Source organism: Gasterosteus aculeatus, chromosome 13 (genome assembly GCF_964276395.1).
Source record: "Gasterosteus aculeatus chromosome 13, fGasAcu3.hap1.1, whole genome shotgun sequence".
Classification (NCBI taxonomy): domain Eukaryota; kingdom Metazoa; phylum Chordata; class Actinopteri; order Perciformes; family Gasterosteidae; genus Gasterosteus; species Gasterosteus aculeatus.
Window position 1 is genome coordinate 4,763,479 of NC_135701.1, and position 19,388 is coordinate 4,782,866.

A 19,388-nucleotide genomic window follows, 5' to 3' on the forward strand; every position below is an offset into this window, starting at 1 on the left:
AATGTATGACACTTTAAATATGTATGTTGCGTTTGATTATCAAATTTCTTGGAGTGGTTTATTTGTTTTGTTACCTTTTTATTGCATTCATTATACCTTTATTTAATGTCATTTGGCAACTATTTTCCCGTCCTCCAAATACAAAGTTTACATATACATATGTTTGTAAAGTGGATGTAATTTGCGTGCCGTGTGTAAAGTACGTCGCACATTGTGAGACACGTGGGTCCGCAGCAGAGGCCGAAGGCGGCCAGCAGGTGTCGCCATCGCGCCGCTCGTTGTTCCTCCTTCATGCTCACGCGACCAATAGACTCCTGCTTCTGTCCAACAGTCAGGGAGCCGTTGATTCAAAACAAGTTGTGATGGTTAACGGTCCGTAGTTTTCAGTTATGATTAACCAGTTGCCGGAATTGAAAAGCATGACACGCGTAGAAACGGGAAACAAGAGGGAAACAACGTTAGCAACTGAAACACTGTTACATTTGAATTGAGTTCCCTTCGGCCAGAAGGTGACGGCTGGCTGAGATATTTAGACTGTTTTTTTAAGACGACGTCTGGACAATAAGTTCCCCGGCACTACAAAGATGAACGATCCAAGTCTTCAAAGCAAAGCCTCGGGTATTTAAAAAGTTAATCCAGTTAACACAGGTGTTAAGACTGCGGTGAATAAGCGCGCGTCTCTTCTTTTTCCCCACTTAAAATGTCTTTCAAGTCATGTCTATAACGTTAGTTCGGTTAACCAAGTTGGTTAACCTGTGACAAAACATTAGCAACAAGTCCATCTTTTGTTAAATAATAATTCATATTACGGTAGTTAACGGTTAGCTGCATTACAGATTAGCTAACGTTAGCTAACGCTAAACAACGTCACTGCTTCGGCAGTTTGTAACGTTAGCTAACGCTAACCAAACATAACGTCACTGCTTCCTCAATCGGGCAGTTTGTAACGTTAGCCAACTGTCCAGTAAAACAATTAATACAAATGTAATGACTCCAGCTGATTTGGTGGTATTACACTAAACCGTAACCTCTCAGTTAAATACTGTTAATGTGAATTATACACTAATGGCATTTAGTTGGCCATTAGTGGCGATTCGAGATGATCCATCTTGAACAAAGCACCGTCTACATTTCCAGAGAAAGTGTCTGAGGCGAAGGACGGAGCTGCAGGTCCGGTCAGGGACGACTTCCACCAACCTGCGAGGAAATGGTCTGACAGTCAACTGAAGGTACTGCAACAACTCCCCATTCGAAAACAAACCTTTTTAAAAAGCGACACGTTGAGCTCATATTTGATGCATTATGAAAAAACGTGATCAAAACTGCAAGAATTCAGCCAAACAACTTCTCTCGTCCTGGTAGATTTATTTGTCAGATCACAAGTATCCGCGCTGCGTTTGCAAAGGCAGGAGAACAACTGACCAAACATCAGGAAAAACATTGTGTCTCTAATTCTCATCCTTATCAGACCCGTTTGCCTGGTTGTCGCTTGCTGACCTCGCACTCCTCAACCAGGACAAGACCCCGACTCCCTAAATGAGCAGTGGGAAAAACGTTTTTGATTCTCAATTATTGTTTTATCCTTATGTCATTCAGAAAAAAATCAAACAAGCGGAGGCTAGAAATCAACGTCTGATCAGAGAGCAGAACCGACTACGGTTCGCCGTGACTGAAAAGGAGGCCGCGGTGAAGCGGCTGCGGAAGACGCTGAGGGACAAAAGCGTCAGGCCACCTGGTTACAACGGTGAAGACTCATGCGAGCAGGTGAAGAGCGCATGTGAACACGCATCTCAACATAGAAGCAGTGACGCACACAACTTGCCCCCTTGAGTCTGTGTGCTAAGTCGGGGCATGATGACAGACCCGCGCTCCCTCTAAGGACACCGGTGCTGCCAGCGTCACACGTTTGGCTGCAATATGCCTGGAATGAGGGAGACGTTGAGTTCATGTACATTTAATGCAGCGCCAGAGTCACTCACCAGTTACCAGTGTACTTAGCAATGGTACCAATGCACTGAATGCCAGTTTAAACGACGGCGCATAAAAACAACTGGATGGAGCTGAAGGCCGCGGTACCGTGGAAACATGTATGCCCCCCCCAGCAAACACATATTGATTTGAATACTTCCTCTAAATGCAGTGTCCATTTTTGTATCTGGAGCATCCACTCCAGATGTGCTGCTGCATCGTCGCCCCGCTCTGTACCGGATGGTACTTCCCCTGCGGAGACAAGTTTTAAATACACATTCAATCATTTGGTGTTCGCCCCCACCGACATGTTCCAATTTGCTTGACTATTTTTGTAAAAATGTACTATCAACTAAATATGCGACGCACGTCTCACCAAGCTGGACGTCCAGCTCACGCTAGATATATTTAGTTACATAAAGCTATTTTAAGTTTGTGTTTTAATGTTTCAATCCATTTTCTTAATTGTTTTTAAATTTCCCTTTTCTATTCATTTCTATGGTTTTAACCGTTTAATGTGAAACGCTTAGAATGGCCTGAAATGTTCTCTACAAATACACTTGCCTTGCCCGGCCTTACATTTCAAGTTGTCCCGTCATATTGTTGATAACACACTACGGCCTTTTCCCTTCATTTACTTAATATCAGCGCAAACGGCAGCTGGAGAACAACATTGACAAGATGAGAATGAAGGTCACCGGGGCGAAGGAACTCCAAAAGACCTACCAGCACATCCATGACCACCTGCAGCAGGTGAGCTCTGCTGTTGGATACGCTGAAAGCAGGCGGTAGTCAAAGGACTTCACCGATAGTAGCTTATCAATATGGAGATACTTTTTTCTATTTACACTCAAAGGGGATTACATAATGTCATGAAAGTACACCGACAACTGAAACCACGCTCTCGATGTCTGCAGACATGTCAGCGATACGTCTAATCACACTTTCCAGTGCAGCCTTGTTGAGCTCAGGCTCATCAGCTAAAGAGCCTCAATAACTATCTGTCTTTATTTACTGCAGCTACTCCAGTTGATCCAGGACACCTGTAGCAGTGTGCAGTCTTGTTTCTAACAGGAAGTAACTAGCCAGCCCATTTATCAAGTACAACTTGACATATTTGACACATTTCTTAATGTGTTTTCAGTTACAAAAGTAGATGAAACATTACACAATAGCCTTTGGTCAGGAAACCAGAGAAGCTGTAAGCAAGACGCACGTATTGGATGAATCTAATGTAAACCACCACCGCGTCATTGAGCCGATGCTTGTGGTCTGTAATGTGGTCAGGAGGTCCGTGAGATGGAGCAGGCGCGCGGCCGCAAAGAGCACGCCGTCAGCACCGGACGGGCAGAGGTGGAGAGACTAAGCAGACAGCTCCAGGCAGAAGCAGCAGCTTTGGAGAGCTCACAGGTGAGACCGCCCCACCACCACGCCCAGCGCAAGCCCCCCACAGCGGCTGTGACGGGAGTCTGCATTGCCTTTATCCTGATATATGAAGGAACCTGGATTGAAAATGGCCGCACAAGTTGCAGCTCTCCTTTCAGCACCATCGACCGTATCTTATGAAATTAGCGGCCTGAAGAAGTACAACTTGTGTGTGTGTGTGTGTGTGTGTGTGTGTGTGTGTGTGTGTGTGTGTGTGTGCGCGCGTTGGAAAAAGGTCACAGCCGGTTTGAGAGGGTTCGATAGCTGCACACAGACACACACTCACCGGCTTGGATTTGACTCAGCAGTCTCGATGTGCGGGTGTTAGTGATTATAAAAGCTGTTGTAAGTCCGAAAAAATAATGCCGACTGGTTCATAGATCCCCCTCTCCTCTGAGTCAGGGTTATCTGGTAGCTTTAAATAAAAACATGATGATTTTAAACCGGTATATACATATCTAAGCTGCATCTTATCTCAACCTTTAGGAGAGGGCTGTTGCCAAGCAGCTCTCTCCTGTCTTCACTGCACAAAACATTTTAGATCAGCTCCAACCTGGTTTCCGCTAGAAGACTTCCGTGGTAACTGCTGGTCTCAGTCTCCAAAGACGTAATGCTTTCTTCTGATGTGGGTGAATGTTGTCTTTTGGTGCTATTGGATCTTAGAGCAGCCTTTGATACTGTAGATCAGAGCGTCCTCACAGAAAGGCAAAAGCCTGGGGAGACTTTCTCTGTGATTGTAGTTATTTCTGTGTCACTTGGTCCCCACATCACTAAAACTGCTGCTCTTTCCTGTGGTGTGCCTCAGGGTCCTGTCTCGGGTCCCAAATAATCTGCTTTGCATACACTAGAAATAAGAAATGATATAAAACTGTTTCATGTCTTTAGTCTTTGGGTTTAAGGGAACCAATAAAATTCAAGCCCATCTGGATGAAATATATGATTCCACCTGCCTGGTCATTTAAAATAATATTTAATCTGTTTCTCAAGTTGCATCTTATTTTTTTCCAGGTAGCTGGAAATATTGCTCGTTTTGTATAGTAAAAACAAAGTATGAATGCGTTATTTTAGATAGGTAGATACTTTTTACTACAAGAGGATCTTTGAGGTAGGTTTTAGCATAATGCCTGCTAATGCATTAGCATCTGGTACTAGAGACTTTGAGCTGGTTTTGGGACCAGTTCTTTTCATCTGGGACAGTAAATTATAAGAAGTCTTGACTTATGTTTGTCATTCTTGATTTCTTTGTCTTCTCTTTCTTAAATTTGGTAGAAATTTCCGTAAGCACCTCAGGATGGTGGGCAGCCGCAGGATGAAGGTCCAGAGTAAGTATTGCTGTCAGTCAGCGTACATGTACCGTATGTACAGTGTGCTAATGTCAGAGCATTTCCATACATTCATGCTCAACAGTGTGAGCGATAACTTTGGGATTTGTTTGTGCTTCATGCATGGAGCAGCGGTGCTGTGCACGTCGGAGTGTGTTTGTGAATCAGACCAGCTGAACTTTATTCCTTAAAATCCCCCTTGAAGGTGATTTGGTCAGTCTTTACTGAAGTGTTTGGTTGTTGTGTATGTCTTGAGTCTTGCCACAATTAACTAACTAATGAATTGTGTTGTTTTGATGACATTGAGTCTGTGCTGGAAACTTCAACGGTGCAAGAGACCGTCTGCATATTTGTTTACAATGCATGGCAGATATCAATATAAAACCAGAAAGACACTGACAGCTAAACAGCTGATCCGTCATGTGAGTCAAGTGTTTGCTGTGTAATATTTCCATCAAATGTTTATCAACAAAAGTTTAAAAAATAAAACATTTTGAGCAAGATTCATCAGATTTTTGTATGTGACACTTACAACGTTGAGTGAACCCTTTGAAGCATTTGAGTGGCTCATATGTTTGGTGGTAAAGGGTAAGACATCCCAACCAAAGGATTGAGGAAACTTTGTAAAACTCGTAGATCCCTCACTTGTTACTGTTTGGTCAATGGAAACCGTTATGAATCTATGAAAACAAGCATGAATCTACAGAGATACATTTTACCTCACAAATGTTCTCTCGATCTATCCAAAGTTTATTTTCTAAATCGAGTGAATAATCACAACTTGCACTTGTCACAAGTCAGGTATTTATTCCGAGGCACCTGTAACCACACCCAGTGATGACGCCATGTGGCCACACCCCCTGCTGTTCACCTCTAAATAACAGCAACATTATTGCCAAATCAGCTCCATACAAGTACTATTAATAACAGTAATATTGAATTACCACAATACAAACATTAGCAGGGGCTGCTACACACAATGGGGCAACTAGATGGAACTGTGATTTCTGGGGTTTGGAGTGTGTGTGCGTGTGCTGTAGAATGACGCATTTGCCCCTCCTACCGACTCCATCAGCCTTTGCCGACCGCCGGGCCAAGAGCTTCAGCCGCTCGTGGAGTGACCCGACACCCGTCAAGCCCGACTCAATGCATGACTCCAGAGACAGTGAGTGGCACGCTCTCCACCCCTCACGCACACACCAACAACAAAATGCCGCACAACATACAGAAATGATTGTCTTTTCATCAACCACTTCTCCTTGACGTCGAAGGAAAGACGTCAAGGAAAAGTGGTGCAGAGTTCATAAGGACTCAGGAAAAGACAACTGCAACTTTAGAATGCAACTGTACACATCACCTGTACAAAATCAGCAGCGACAATCTCTGTACGATTGGTGCTTCGCTTTAAATGTCGCTGACACAAAGAATTGTGGGGCGCCATTGTCCCCTTTTACTTTGTTATAGGATACGCTAAAAGAAATTAAGGAAGGAACCAAAGTACCGTTCCAAGCGCCTCTCCTTGGCATTTTCCAGCATTTGACCAGCTCTTATTAAGGCTGACACGTATCAGGAATCAGGAAACCTTTATTACCAAAATATGTCAAACATACAAGGAATTTGTCTTGGCGGTTGGTGCGCGACAGTGGACAGTGTGACAATAGACAACAAGACAGCAGTGCACAAGTAATAAAATAAAGTAAAATGAAATGCTAATGCAATGGGTAAGTAGTAACGCATCGTCTCAGTCAGTTCCCATCGTTCCAAACAAGACGATGCCACCGCGGCCGCACACTCTGTTGCTGATTCTGTGATTGTGTGGCTACAGTTCTTCTGAATGTCTCCACTCTTATCGCTTCGCCATCCAACCTCATCTTTCCACCTGGTTGTCCATCCGCCTGTTGCCGTGTGTGCCGTAGTCGCCTGGATGCATCAGCAGAGCGTCCTCCTCTCTTCCTCCCGCTCTGGGCCAAAAAAATGTTTAAAAAATAACAGGTGCAGCTCTTTTAAAATGGAGCATGCTGCTCTCTAATCTTGTTTGTGTGTAATCCTTTCATCTCGCCCTTTGTTCCTGTGTGTGTGTGTGTGTGTGTGTGTGTGTGTGTGCCAGGTGGCGAGCTTCAGAGCTCCTCAGGGACTCTAGATGAAGGGCCTGATGAGGATGCCGACTGGGATGATGAGAGGGAGATGGAGAGGGTCGCTTGTGAAGCAGAGGACTTCATCCCACCTAAAATCATGGTGCGCATCTCAACAATCGATTTTCTAATTTGTTTTCTAAGCCGACCGAAATGCATCCGTCCCGTTTTTCTGCGTCTGTGTCCTATTTTCCACAGCTAGTTTCCTCCAAGGTTCCAAAGGCTGAATATGTCCCTAACATCATTCGTAGGGACGACCCCTCCATCATCCCCATTCTTTATGTGAGTAGCAGCCCTTCGGCTGTATTGATTCATTTAGTCTTAAGATACAACATGATATTCTGACATCAGTAACCATGCGGCACCAGGCTGTTTTTATTTGAATACATTTGGTGAAATTAAAGATATTTGAAAAGCTGAAACTACTGCAACCATGGACAACTGCAACCATTACCCACGGCAAGTGGTTTTGCCATATTGAAGATCTTAAGCAAAGATCTGCGTTGGCCCAGCGAGTGATGGAGTCATTCAGTGCAGTTGGCAGGTTTCATTTTCGTCTTAGTGAGGAACTGTTCAGTCCCTCTCGTGAGAGGGTGTCTCTCTAAAGATATATGCGACTTGTTGGCTTTAATGGTCTCCTAAGTGGCACCTTGTTCTTTGTCTGCTCAGATGGAATTAAAGACGGTCTGTTGCTGGTATTTTCTCTCCAGGAAAGAGAAACACAGAACGTAACATTTTAATTGAGATGCAAAATCCTCTTGAGCTTTGCCAAATCCATAATAGGATTATTATATTATTATAATAATTGTCTTGGCAGTTATTCAAACCTTTCATGCTAAAATGGTAATGACATGTCTTGGATGATGAATCCCAAGAATAACCCCCCTTTTTAAGAAGTTTCAACAGATACTAGTTTGATCGCCCTGGTTGGTACGTTCATGTTCCCCTCAGGATGAATTGTAATAAATTTGATAATCCTCTACCTGCTCATCTAGAGCCGATTGCAGGTCAACATTTCAATTTGTCCAATACTTTGGTTTGTGATCAAATACAATACAAATACATATTGAACAGTATTATATAAAGTATTACATGTTTTAAACAATATCCAGGTCAGCTGAGTCTGGTACTATACTGGGTACTATAATTGTTGGTTTTGACTTGCATACCTTGTTAATCAACTTATTCAAAAAGATCACGTACTGTAATTGTGAATGAGTAAAAATCTGAATGTGTAAATCCAATCTGACCTCTGGCTGTAAATTATCCAAAGTGGTGTCATTTAATTTGATTTGATTGATTTGAAGGGTATCGCTTAAAATAAACACTAATTCTGCCTCAACCTTCCATTTAAAGGACCATGAACGTGCCACGTTTGACGACATCCTCGGTGAGTGTGACATTTGTGTGATTTTATTTTATTTTTAGCTCTAAAGTGAAAATGACTCCAAGTGGAAAAGATGAGGACCGACTAAGTTTCAGCTTGCTGGAGGGCCGAGATGATTCACTGTTTTTGTACTGTGTGTGTGTGTGTGTGTGTGTGTGTGTGTGTGTGTGTGTGTGCGGACGTCTCAAGAGAAAGCCAATTTATGTGTCTCACCATTACAGCTGAGTGGGAAAAGTGACACCTTTCTCCCTCTCTCTTTCTCTCCCATTCTGCGTCCAGAGGAGATCGAGAAGAAGCTGGCGGCCTACAGGAAAGGCTGTAAGATCTGGAACATGCTCATTTTCTGTCAGGTGAGTGACAAGGGAGACGGGGCAATATTGTGAAATCATTGACTTGTGCTCTACATTAGAGTTTGCTTGCAATGTGGCAGAAGACTTATTTCTAACTAATTAATTCAGCAAAAAACTGATACCAGCTTCTCAAGATATCAATAAAATCAATTTAAGCGAAAGATATTTGCATTTGGCAGCTTAAAGTAACACATCTCCTGCTGTCTTGATGAGATATACAACTACCAGCTACCACGGGGCGATAAGAGAGGCTTCGTCTTCACTTTTTGGCGAGCTGTAACGTTGCACATCTTTATATAAAGTCAATACTATATTCAGATGGACGTTATAAGTAAAGTAAAGATGTCGCGGTAGAATCCCTATAAACTATATATGTTTTCTCTTCTCTGACTGTGTTTGAGCATCTGAAGCATTCTGAATCCTCGCTGGAGTGAATATTAAAGAGCACCTATCCACATTTACTGACATTTCTCATGTTGGTCTCTTATCAAAAGGGCTCAAACTATTTTGAGTTGTTTTTTTTATATCTCCATCTTCAGTTTCACCCTTTCACGCTTGGATTATACATTTAAATAATTGCAATAACAATATGCCAAAATGTGTCAAGAAGTGCGACCTTTGTCCGCTTACTGTCGTCGAATCGTTCCGTTCCGACCCTTAACCCTCCTACCAACCTGTCCTTTTGTCCTCCTTTCCCCCCTCGTGTCCTTCTCTCCCCTGCGCTCAGGTTCTGGCGGCGGCTCGGCAGGCTGATGAGCAAGCTGAACCCAAAGCCCAACCTCATTCACATCATGGGCTGCTACGTGCTGGGCAGCGCCAATGGGGAAAAGGTAGTGGTCCTTTTTGTGGGAACAAACAGAGACTCTCACCCTCCTGTAGTTAGTGCAAGAGTTCACTTGAAATGTCTACATGAAGCACAACATCTGAGCTATGCACACACACAGACACACACAAAGGTATATGCTCTGTATAGAACCATGCAGATAAGATCCTTTGCAAATAGGTATTATAGATAAAAAGAACCGAGGGAGCGCTTGTTTGTGCATGCGAAAGATAAAATAATGTAAAGAAAGTTTGTGGAGTGTGTAGAGATGCCTTCACCGCGCCCTTTGAGGGCTCACACATACACATACACACACACACACACACACACACACACACACACACACACACCACTTTGGAATGACAGGGAGAACAGATCCCTTGACACCAACCCAATTAAGCCAAACCCACTCATCCTCGCCACTATGACACACTCACACGTTTAACAACACACTTGACCCTGCCACAACAACGCCCCCCCACCTGCCCCCCGCGCGCTCAGACGCTAATGCGCTCTCACTTTATGTAGCCGCACTCCCATACAGGTAACCTGCCCACACACACTGAAATATTCATAGCGCCTCACGCAGCGTCTTCTGTAAGCACATGTACCGCTGCACTCGGCACGGCCAAAGGGTTGAGCTTCTTTTGTCAGCGGTACAAAAGCGCCCAAATTTAAAGATGCATAACTTAAGGCTGGCGCAGGCTTCTGCGTCGACGCACAATATTTTTCAAAAAATAGATAAGTAAATTGTGTTCATAGCATAGCGGTCTGGGATATTTTTGTTGATTCCTGATATTCAAGTATAGTTTTGTGTGTGTGATACAGTGGAGAAAATAAAGCATTTATTTTGCAGGAATGTAACCATAGAAACAATTTGATGACATCCGACATAGTGTCATCACTCTTTGATCTTGCCACTGCATGAAAAGTGGGATTTTCGGCAGTATGCGGCACTGTAAATTGTCGTGGAATTTCAGGTTTGCGGCTGTTAAATTGTCATAAATTGACGTGGGCCTCCCTTGTGCCCCCATGACCCCCCTCCTCCTAATTCTAGGGGAGGCTTTGACATGTAAATGAAAATGCTGTGAGCTATACAAATGCAAATCAGGGTCGCAGAGGGGGTTTTAGCCCAGGTGACATTTTTTTTAAAGGTAAGAAAATGTCTGGTACAAATAGATCAGGCTCAGTAGCCTGATTATAGACTCTTACATTTGAGCTTGAATTGATTTATTTAATTAAAATATGCTAGATTACTGTGTACGCCATTAGCAAAGGCAAATGTTATGTAAAAAAGATACACAAAAACACTTCTTTAAAAAAGGAGTTTTAATCAAGGTAAAATGAGCATTCCATGCAAACAACATTTGAATCAGCATGAGGGGTCTGCAGAGATCACAGTCTGCTAGAGCTCAACTACAGTGCATAGTGGCAGGACTACAGTGACCTTTGCTTTGGTCTTACTTAAATGCACAGAGGATGTATTAACCACACATCTTCTAGCAATGCGCTCAACTGGCAGAAATGATGCTGTATGACGTGTCTGTTCCCTGCAAGCCCCAAACTTCTATTGGCTTTCCATAAAAATGTCTGTCCGGGTGGAGATGAAGCCAGGAAACTTGTGCAAGAACATGTTTAAATGCCGTACCCTTTGACACAACATTAACAACTATAAACTGCTTTATAATGGCTGGTCGTAGTTCTGCTAGAAGGACGGGTTCCTCAAAACTGTTGTGTTTCCACACCACTTAGCGTGAACACATGCTGACCTTTCTGCTCTGCATCTATCGACTGAGTAAGTTACATTCATATATGTTACCCGTTTACAAGTCACGGCAAAACATTCCACCTCAGTGACACAAGGGTACATGTGATGATACATTGTCAACATTGCATGTCTGTCAGACTCAGGAGTTCTGGTGGAATGGAGAAGAGGCACCACTGTACAGTTTCTAGGGAAAGTCGTTCTGCTGACACCAAAACACTGCTTTACATGAAGCATATCAGCTGTTTCAAAGTCCCAACCATTTGTCTTCCTAAAATACTGGTCCTTCCGTATAACAATAACCTCGTATGTGATTGGAGGACCCTTAGACTCCTCGTCCAATCACGTGTGAGGTCATAGGCACGACTCAGACAGCAGTACTTGCAAGACGAGCGTGTTACTACATTCAGAAGAACTGTATCTCCAGTTCCTTTGTTTGGTTTTTGCTGCTTCGTGAATAATGGCGGGACGACGTCTCGCGTTCAACTCGCCTTCAACTCCTCTCCGCGGTCACCAACTTTCGGCCGGTCCGCAGACAGACAGAAGAAGCAGCTGAAAGCTCTCAGTGGATCGTCTCGTCAACTCCAACAACAAACCGCCGATATCAACGAGCGGTTCGCTCCACTGGAGCGTTCGGGACTCTGCGGGTTTGTGTCCATGGAGGAGAGGAACCGACTCAAAGGAGAGGAGACGGGCGCACGATCCCACGATAGCGGTAAGAATACGCTCGATGACTGCAAGCTAAGCTAAGAGTAGCGTAGCCTCAAGCTAAGCTAAGAGTAGCCTAGTAGCCTTACAAGTGAGCAGAACCCGCTTTATTAAAGTGCGTTTTCTTTGTGTGTAAGTGACACTGTTTCTCCTTCCTTGTTAAATGTTACTGCGACTTGCGTTTGGTTTTTTTTGTATTCATACCACACATTTAATTGTTTTCCAGCCGCCTGTGAGACGTATTGTGAGACGGGACGCAGGAGCTTCAGGTTCAGGCGGAAAACACTCATTGCGAAGGAAGCTGCGAAGGATTCAGCGCGGAGTCGAGCGAGAAGAAAGCGGGTCAGAGTTTATTTGCTGACTTGTTTCAGGTGCATTGATCGATGGGTTGTGTCCGTACGCATCGCACAGTACTGATTCGTTGTTGTTTTTACAGCTGCTGGAATCGAGACAAAGTGAGCTGGCTGATGACGAGGTGGAAATCCGCCACCGTGGAGCTCGCGTCGGGCGGAGGGGACGGCGTTGTTGGCGGCGTCTCGGGTGGATCGTACGGTCGCCACACGCACACGAGCCGCCTGCACAACAGACCTGCCTCGGAAAACACGGCGCCAGTGACGGTCAACGACCCCGAGGAGGCAAACGGACAGCTTACTGAGCTGTAGTTTTTAAACCGCCGTTACCCAAGTGTGGGCAGATCCTCACTTTGTATGTAGTTGTTGTTTGTGTGTTGTTAATAAAGCTCTCTTTGCATAAACATGTGTCAAATGTTCATTTTCTCTATAAATTCATTGATGTCCTGGTTGGTATCCTAATAATAGTGTAGTAGCCTACATAGGATAACAATGAAATGAATATACAGCATAATATGATATAATATATATATAAATAAAATAAGGCGGGTGACCAACAGCGACAGATCTGCCAACCAATCACGAGTGATTGAAAGTTGTGGTTTCATCCAATCATGAACAAGTAAACTCAAGCCTGGTCTGCCCAGGTGTGGTTTTGCTGCCAATCACGAGTGATTTTATTTGTTAGTGGGTTGTGGTTTCATCCAATAAGGAGTAAGGATATTCAAGCCCGCTCGGCTCGGCCACCCGCGGTTTCGCTGCATTCATATGCTAATTCGGGCCATTCGCACCTCCGCCGGCTCTCCGCCTACGTCATGGTTCATTTCCGACAATTTGTGGCACAGACAAACGCAAGACACTGGAGAAAATGATGACGTATTTTACAGGAATGTAACCATAGAAACCATTTGATGACGTAAATTGGTTGCTATGGTTACATGCCTGTCATGTGATCTCATCTGTCTTCTTTAGAAATAGGAGGCATTCCATAACTCAGAGCATAACAGAAGGGGCCACTGCAGAGCTCCTGAGAGCTGAAGTTGTGAGCATCTGTCTAATTTTGAAAAAACGTTTTACCCCCAGTACAATGACTCATCTGCACAAAGTCAGGTGAGGTTTTCACAAATATGGACAACACCAGGACTGAGGAATCATCCTGCATGGAATCTGACTATGAAACTCCAACCTCACCGAAACCATTGCAGAAAAAAGAGCTTTTCATACTCTGCAACAAGTCTGTACGATACAAAGTATTGGAGTTTATTGGAGAAGGATGTTTTGGCAAAGTAGCCAAGTGTGTCAATATGAATACAAATGAGAATACGGCCATAAAGATCCTCAAATACGTAGATAATTATGCCAAGGAAGTAAAAATGCTGCAAAAGCTCAGGAACCTTGACCCAGAGAGAAACAACTTGGTGAGATTCATGGACAGTTTCATAGACGATGACATGTCTTGCATCGCTTTTGAGTGTTTAGACAGGAGTCTTTGGGATTTAATGTTACAGAGAGAGGAACGATTGACTCTTAATGAAATCCGTCCTATAACTCGTCAGCTACTTGTAGCACTCAACGCCCTGAAGGGTATCGGCCTCCTTTACACAGACCTGAAACTTGACAACGTTATGCTCGTCAACCACCAAGATCAGCCCTTCAGAGTGAAATTAATTGACTTTGGTTTGGCCATGACAGCCTCCGAAGTATGGGAAGGAATGATTGTACAACCTTGTGCATACCGAGCACCAGAAGTGTCCTTGGGCCTCCCCATATCTGAAGCCATTGACATGTGGTCACTGGGATGTCTCTTGGCACGTCTGTTTTTATGCCAGAACATCTTCAATGGAGATTCATCGTACGACGTAATGAAAACTATTTGCTGTCTGCTCGGTCAGCCACAAGACCACCTGCTAGATGCTGGAAAATACACTCACCAGTATTTCAAGAGGAAACGCTGCACGCGCAATTCACGATGGAGACTGAAGACACCAGAAGAGTATGATGACCAGCTGCTATTGTTAGAGGGGGAATTCGACCAAATCGGAAATTTGGCTGACGCAGTAAACGTATATTCAAATGCAATTGACGAGGTTGAAGTTGAAGACACATGGGCATTTTTAAATCTCCTTCAAATGTTGCTCAATCCAGATGCTGAGATGCGAATAACACCTCAGCAAGCCTTGGAACATTCTTTTGTCACCATGAGTCACCTGGCTGACTACGCTCACAGAAGCTCTTATACACAAGCTGCCATTGAGCTGATGGTCGTCTGCCCTGCGTGTGATTCAGACGAATGTCATGAATATCTCAGCGATTTTGAAAGCTACACGGAATCATCTGACTCAGGAGAGGTTCTCTCAAACATGGACAACTCCAGCAGTGAGGAATCATCCTGCATGGAATCTGACTATGAAACTCCAACCTCACCGAAACCATTGCAGAAAAAAGAGCTTTTCATACTCTGCAACAAGTCTGTACGATACAAAGTATTGGAGTTTATTGGAGAAGGATGTTTTGGCAAAGTAGCGAAGTGTGTCAATATGAATACAAATGAGAATACGGCCATAAAGATCCTCAAATACGTAGATAATTATGCCAAGGAAGTAAAAATGCTGCAAAAGCTCAGGAACCTTGACCCAGAGAGAAACAACTTGGTGAGATTCATGGACAGTTTCATAGACGATGACATGTCTTGCATCGCTTTTGAGTGTTTAGACAGGAGTCTTTGGGATTTAATGTTACAGAGAGAGGAACGATTGACTCTTAATGAAATCCGTCCTATAACTCGTCAGCTACTTGTAGCACTCAACGCCCTGAAGGGTATCAGCCTCCTTTACACAGACCTGAAACTTGACAACGTTATGCTCGTCAACCACCAAGATCAGCCCTTCAGAGTGAAATTAATTGACTTTGGTTTGGCCATGACAGCCTCCGAAGTATGGGAAGGAATGATTGTACAACCTTGTGCATACCGAGCACCAGAAGTGTCCTTGGGCCTCCCCATATCTGAAGCCATTGACATGTGGTCACTGGGATGTCTCTTGGCACGTCTGTTTTTATGCCAGAACATCTTCTTAGGAATATCAACATACGACGTAATGAAAACTATTTGCTGTCTGCTCGGTCAGCCACAAGACCACCTGCTAGATGCTGGAAAATACACTCACCAGTATTTCAAGAGGAAACGCTGCACTCGCAATTCACAATGGAGACTGAAGACACCAGAAGAGTATGATGACCAGCTGCTATTGTTAGAGGGGGAATTCGACCAAATCGGAAATTTGGCTGACGCAGTAAACGTATATTCAAATGCAATTGACGAGGTTGAAGTTGAAGACACAAGGGCATTTTTAAATCTCTTTCAAATGTTGCTCAATCCAGAGGCTGAGATGCGAATAACACCTCAGCAAGCCTTGGAACATTCTTTTGTCACCATGAGTCACCTGGCTGACTACGCTCACAGAAGCTCTTATACACAAGCTGCCATTGAGCTGATGGTCGTCTGCCCTGCGTGTGATTCAGACGAATGTCATTAATATCTCAGCGATTTTGAAAGCAATATGGAATCATCTGACTCAGGAGAGGTTTCTTCTAACATGGACAACTCCAACACTTAGGAGGCACACTAAATGGAATCCAACTGTGATACTTCAACCTCACCGGAACAGCCACGTTTTGGGTTCACGACTTTTATTTTGTAGTTTCAGGCCTCTGGTGCTCCTGGGTTAACTTCACTTCTTCTAACCCTATTCACCATATAACGTAAACCCCCCTAACCCTAACCCTAACCCTGTTTATACTTTCTCCCCTTTCCTCTCGATGGTTAGTCGTTTTTTAAAATCTATTAGTAGATTTTACTTTAATTTAATTCTATTTGTCCCTCAGATGAGATTCTATTTGTCCCTCAGGGGAGCACGGTCGTCCTCCAATCAGAGGCTTGCCTTGAACCCGACTGAACAATGCCAAGAAGCATCCCCCCCCCCCCCCCCCTTAAACACACACTGTGAAAAGGCCTGAATGATCCTTGTGTTTGTCTCCACAGGCGCCGTGTTCGGCAGCATGAACCAGTTCACCGGACTCGGCGTATTCGTGGACGCGTACCCCAACGTCGAAAAGAACCTCGACGTGAGTGACGGCCGGTTGCTTCCTGAGTGACAGCGAGATCCTCTTTGTGGCAGTGGCAAGTGGGTGGCATCAAACTTGAGAGCCCCACCCCCTACACGGAACCCGCCGGTCCAAACCTAAAATTAGCCTCTGTAATAAGAAGACGGGGGCTCACGTGTCTCCAATAAAATTAAATAAAATAAAATATTTACAGCAGCTGACCTGTCGTACAAATAACAGTTGTTTCTGGGAAAAATTGGCTCCTCCCACCCAGCGTGCCGTTGTGACGCCGACTGATTTACTGGCGATTGCCGCTGCCTGCCACAAAGTTGCCACCCACTTGCCACTGCCACAAGGAGGATCTCGGCCCTACTGTGCTTCCTCCGCACGACCAGCTTGTCGCTGGTGCTTTTTTATACAAAAATTATATCAAAAGCGTGTTTTTCTCTTTGCAACCACCCCCCCACGCCCCCTCGAAATGTGCAGAAGACCCAGCCTGGAACTTCGTTACGAAACGTTCCTCTCATTACCTCCATCTCTTCCCCGTCTCACCACGTGACGCCTCATCGCGTGCATGCGCTTCGTGTTCTTGTGGCGCGTCTGTACTGTTGCTGCTGCCGCGCCCCCCCTCACCTCCCCCCGTCTCCCGTCACAGAGAACGTTCCCGTACGTGTCGTTGATGCTGGGGAATGGGACTCTGTCTTACGACCACGACTACGACGGGCGGCCCACCGAGCTCAGGGGATGCACGGCCACGGCACGCAACGCCCTCCACGACACCTTTCTCCTCCTCAGATACTCCAAAAGCCGACTCACGGTAAGTTTTGAAACGGTTGTAATATTGCCAGATAAGAGGCTTCTACACAGATCCATTCCAGTGAAAGAACCACATCAAAATGCCGATGAAATTTAATACATCAACAGTTCTTCTGTTTGATTCTGATGGCTAAGTCGGGGGAATGAGATGTAGCATTAAGGCAGAGAACTATGAAGCTGTACGGGCAAAGAGAGAGAGAGAGAGAGAGAGAGAGAGAGAGAGAGAGATTGATTTTGATAAACCTTTATTTTCTTATAAAAAACAAACACAAACAAGAATATTGCCTGATGACATTAAGGTCCAATCAATACACAGAAGAACGCCACGATCTCCTATCAGCCAGTCCACACCAGGCTCCTCTGCAGCATCAACGCACACCGCCCACTCCGCCGATGAACTGGTAGTCCATCTGGTCACTGGCTCCTCACCTCCGCCGGTACCCCACTCAGTCCCCAGCAGCCCTCTCGTTGCCATTCTTGATCTTCTGGACAATCTTTCGCAGCCGGAAGACCTCCTGCTGCGTGTATCGGGAACTGCCTCGTTTGCTCGCACCCTCCCGAGCAGTACGACCGAATTTCTCCATATCCGGAAAGTAGTCCTCCAGCTTAATCCCCTTCATGTTCTTTGTGGTCTTCAGGAAGAGTTTCACCCTCCCCACGCTGTAGCAATTGGTGGCCGTCCCGCCAGAGGAGACGCTGTCCACAGAAGACTCCGCTCCTGCTGCCCCCCCTCCCTCTGCCTCTCTGTTCCCTGACCCCTTCTTGGCCTGAGAGCCCCCTCTGCTCTCCGTCTTTCTCTTCAGGCGGGAGACTTTTAGCGCCTCTTCTTCTCCCTCCATGTCCATGTCGCTGTCCGTGGACAGGGTCCCTTCAATGTAGGTCCCCAAACCCGTTCCCGGCTCCTCTTGCCTCCCTTCACCCCCTTGACCCACCTGCTGGACCCCACTCGCCCCTTCTTCCATCCCTACGCCCCCTTGACCCGCAAGCTGGACCTCGTCTGCTTTCTCATTCACTCCGTCACTCGCCTGCCCCACCTGCTGGGCCCCACTCACCCCTTCATTCGCTCCGTCACTCGCCTGCCCCACCTGCTGGGCCCCACTCACCCCTTCATTCACTCCGTCACTCGCCTGCCCCACCTGCTGGGCCCCACTCACCCCTTCATTCGCTCCGTCACTCGCCTGCCCCACCTGCTGGGCCCCACTCACCCCTTCATTCACTCCGTCACTCGCCTGCCCCACCTGCTGGGCCCCACTCACCCCTTCATTCGCTCCGTCACCCGCCTGCCCCACCTGCTGGGCCCCACTCACCCCTTCATTCGCTCCGTCACCCGCCTGCCCCACCTGCTGGGCCCCACTCACCCCTTCATTCGCTCCGTCACCCGCCTGCCCCACCTGCTGGGCCCCACTCACCCCTTCATTCGCTCCGTCACCCGCCTGCCCCACCTGCTGGGCCCCACTCACCCCTTCATTCGCTCTGTCACCTGCCTGCCCCACCTGTTGGGCCCCACTCACCCCTTCATTCGCTCCGTCACTCGCCTGCCCCACCTGCTGGGCGCCACCCGTGTCTTCATTTACCCCATTAGTCCCTCTCTCCACCAGCTGGACCCTGCATTCCCCCCCCTCACTCACTGCACTCTTCTGGACTTGACCTGTCCCCGTTTCACCTCCCTGTTGGACCCCAACTGTCCCCTCTTGTCTTTCCTTCCCACCTTGGCTGTGACCAGTAGAGGTCTTCTCTGGACATGTCCTGCTCAGATGTCCCTCTCTGCCACACCGGTAACATTTCGTGCTGTCAGAGTTGACAAACACCACATAGTCAAACCCATCCACTCTTAATTTGAACACCACGTTCAGATCCTCGTTTTTTTTGTTGAGGATCATGTAGAGCAGGGGTCTCAAACTCGCGGCCCGCGGGCCAATTGCGGCCCTCGGGACGATATTTTGTGGCCCTCGCCTTCATATGAAAGTGTAATGTTAGTGCGGCCCGCGAGTTCTATATTGTAGCAACCTCGCTGTTAGCAGCCACTTACAACCTCCACCCCAGCGCCGACCGTTCCGTTCGCCGGTCGGACCGTCAGTGTCATCCCCCCGTCGGCCGGAATGGTCTGGCCCGCGTTCGGTCGAGGTGGGCTGCATCTGGCCCGTACCTGACTTGAGTTTGAGACCCCTGATGTAGAGCGTTCAGGGGATTTGAGACCCGAGGACACCTTATTAATGGGAGACACGACCATCCCGTGTCTCG

The 19,388-nt window shown here is 46.0% G+C and overlaps 1 protein-coding gene and 2 long non-coding RNA genes across 3 annotated transcripts; all 3 read left to right on the forward strand.

The window, feature by feature from the left end:
- Window positions 1-236: 236 nt before the first annotated feature.
- On the forward strand, window positions 237-8,617 carry LOC144386376 (NMDA receptor synaptonuclear signaling and neuronal migration factor-like). Its single transcript, XM_078087427.1, has 11 exons — window positions 237-618; window positions 1,138-1,229; window positions 1,597-1,764; window positions 2,617-2,721; window positions 3,256-3,378; window positions 4,663-4,715; window positions 5,791-5,880; window positions 6,823-6,950; window positions 7,046-7,129; window positions 8,204-8,237; window positions 8,514-8,617. The coding sequence occupies exons 6-11, from the start codon at window positions 4,685-4,687 to the stop codon at window positions 8,615-8,617; spliced, it is 471 nt and encodes a 156-aa protein (XP_077943553.1). The 5' UTR covers window positions 237-618; window positions 1,138-1,229; window positions 1,597-1,764; window positions 2,617-2,721; window positions 3,256-3,378; window positions 4,663-4,684.
- Window positions 8,618-9,311: 694 nt separating this feature from the next.
- On the forward strand, window positions 9,312-17,148 carry LOC144386334 (uncharacterized). The gene is made up of 3 exons (XR_013452037.1): window positions 9,312-9,414; window positions 16,270-16,352; window positions 16,987-17,148. It is a non-coding gene; the product is annotated as an uncharacterized LOC144386334 (long non-coding RNA).
- LOC144386332 (uncharacterized) lies at window positions 11,509-12,634 on the forward strand. Its single transcript, XR_013452035.1, has 3 exons — window positions 11,509-11,887; window positions 12,107-12,222; window positions 12,317-12,634. It is a non-coding gene; the product is annotated as an uncharacterized LOC144386332 (long non-coding RNA).
- Window positions 17,149-19,388: the final 2,240 nt, after the last annotated feature.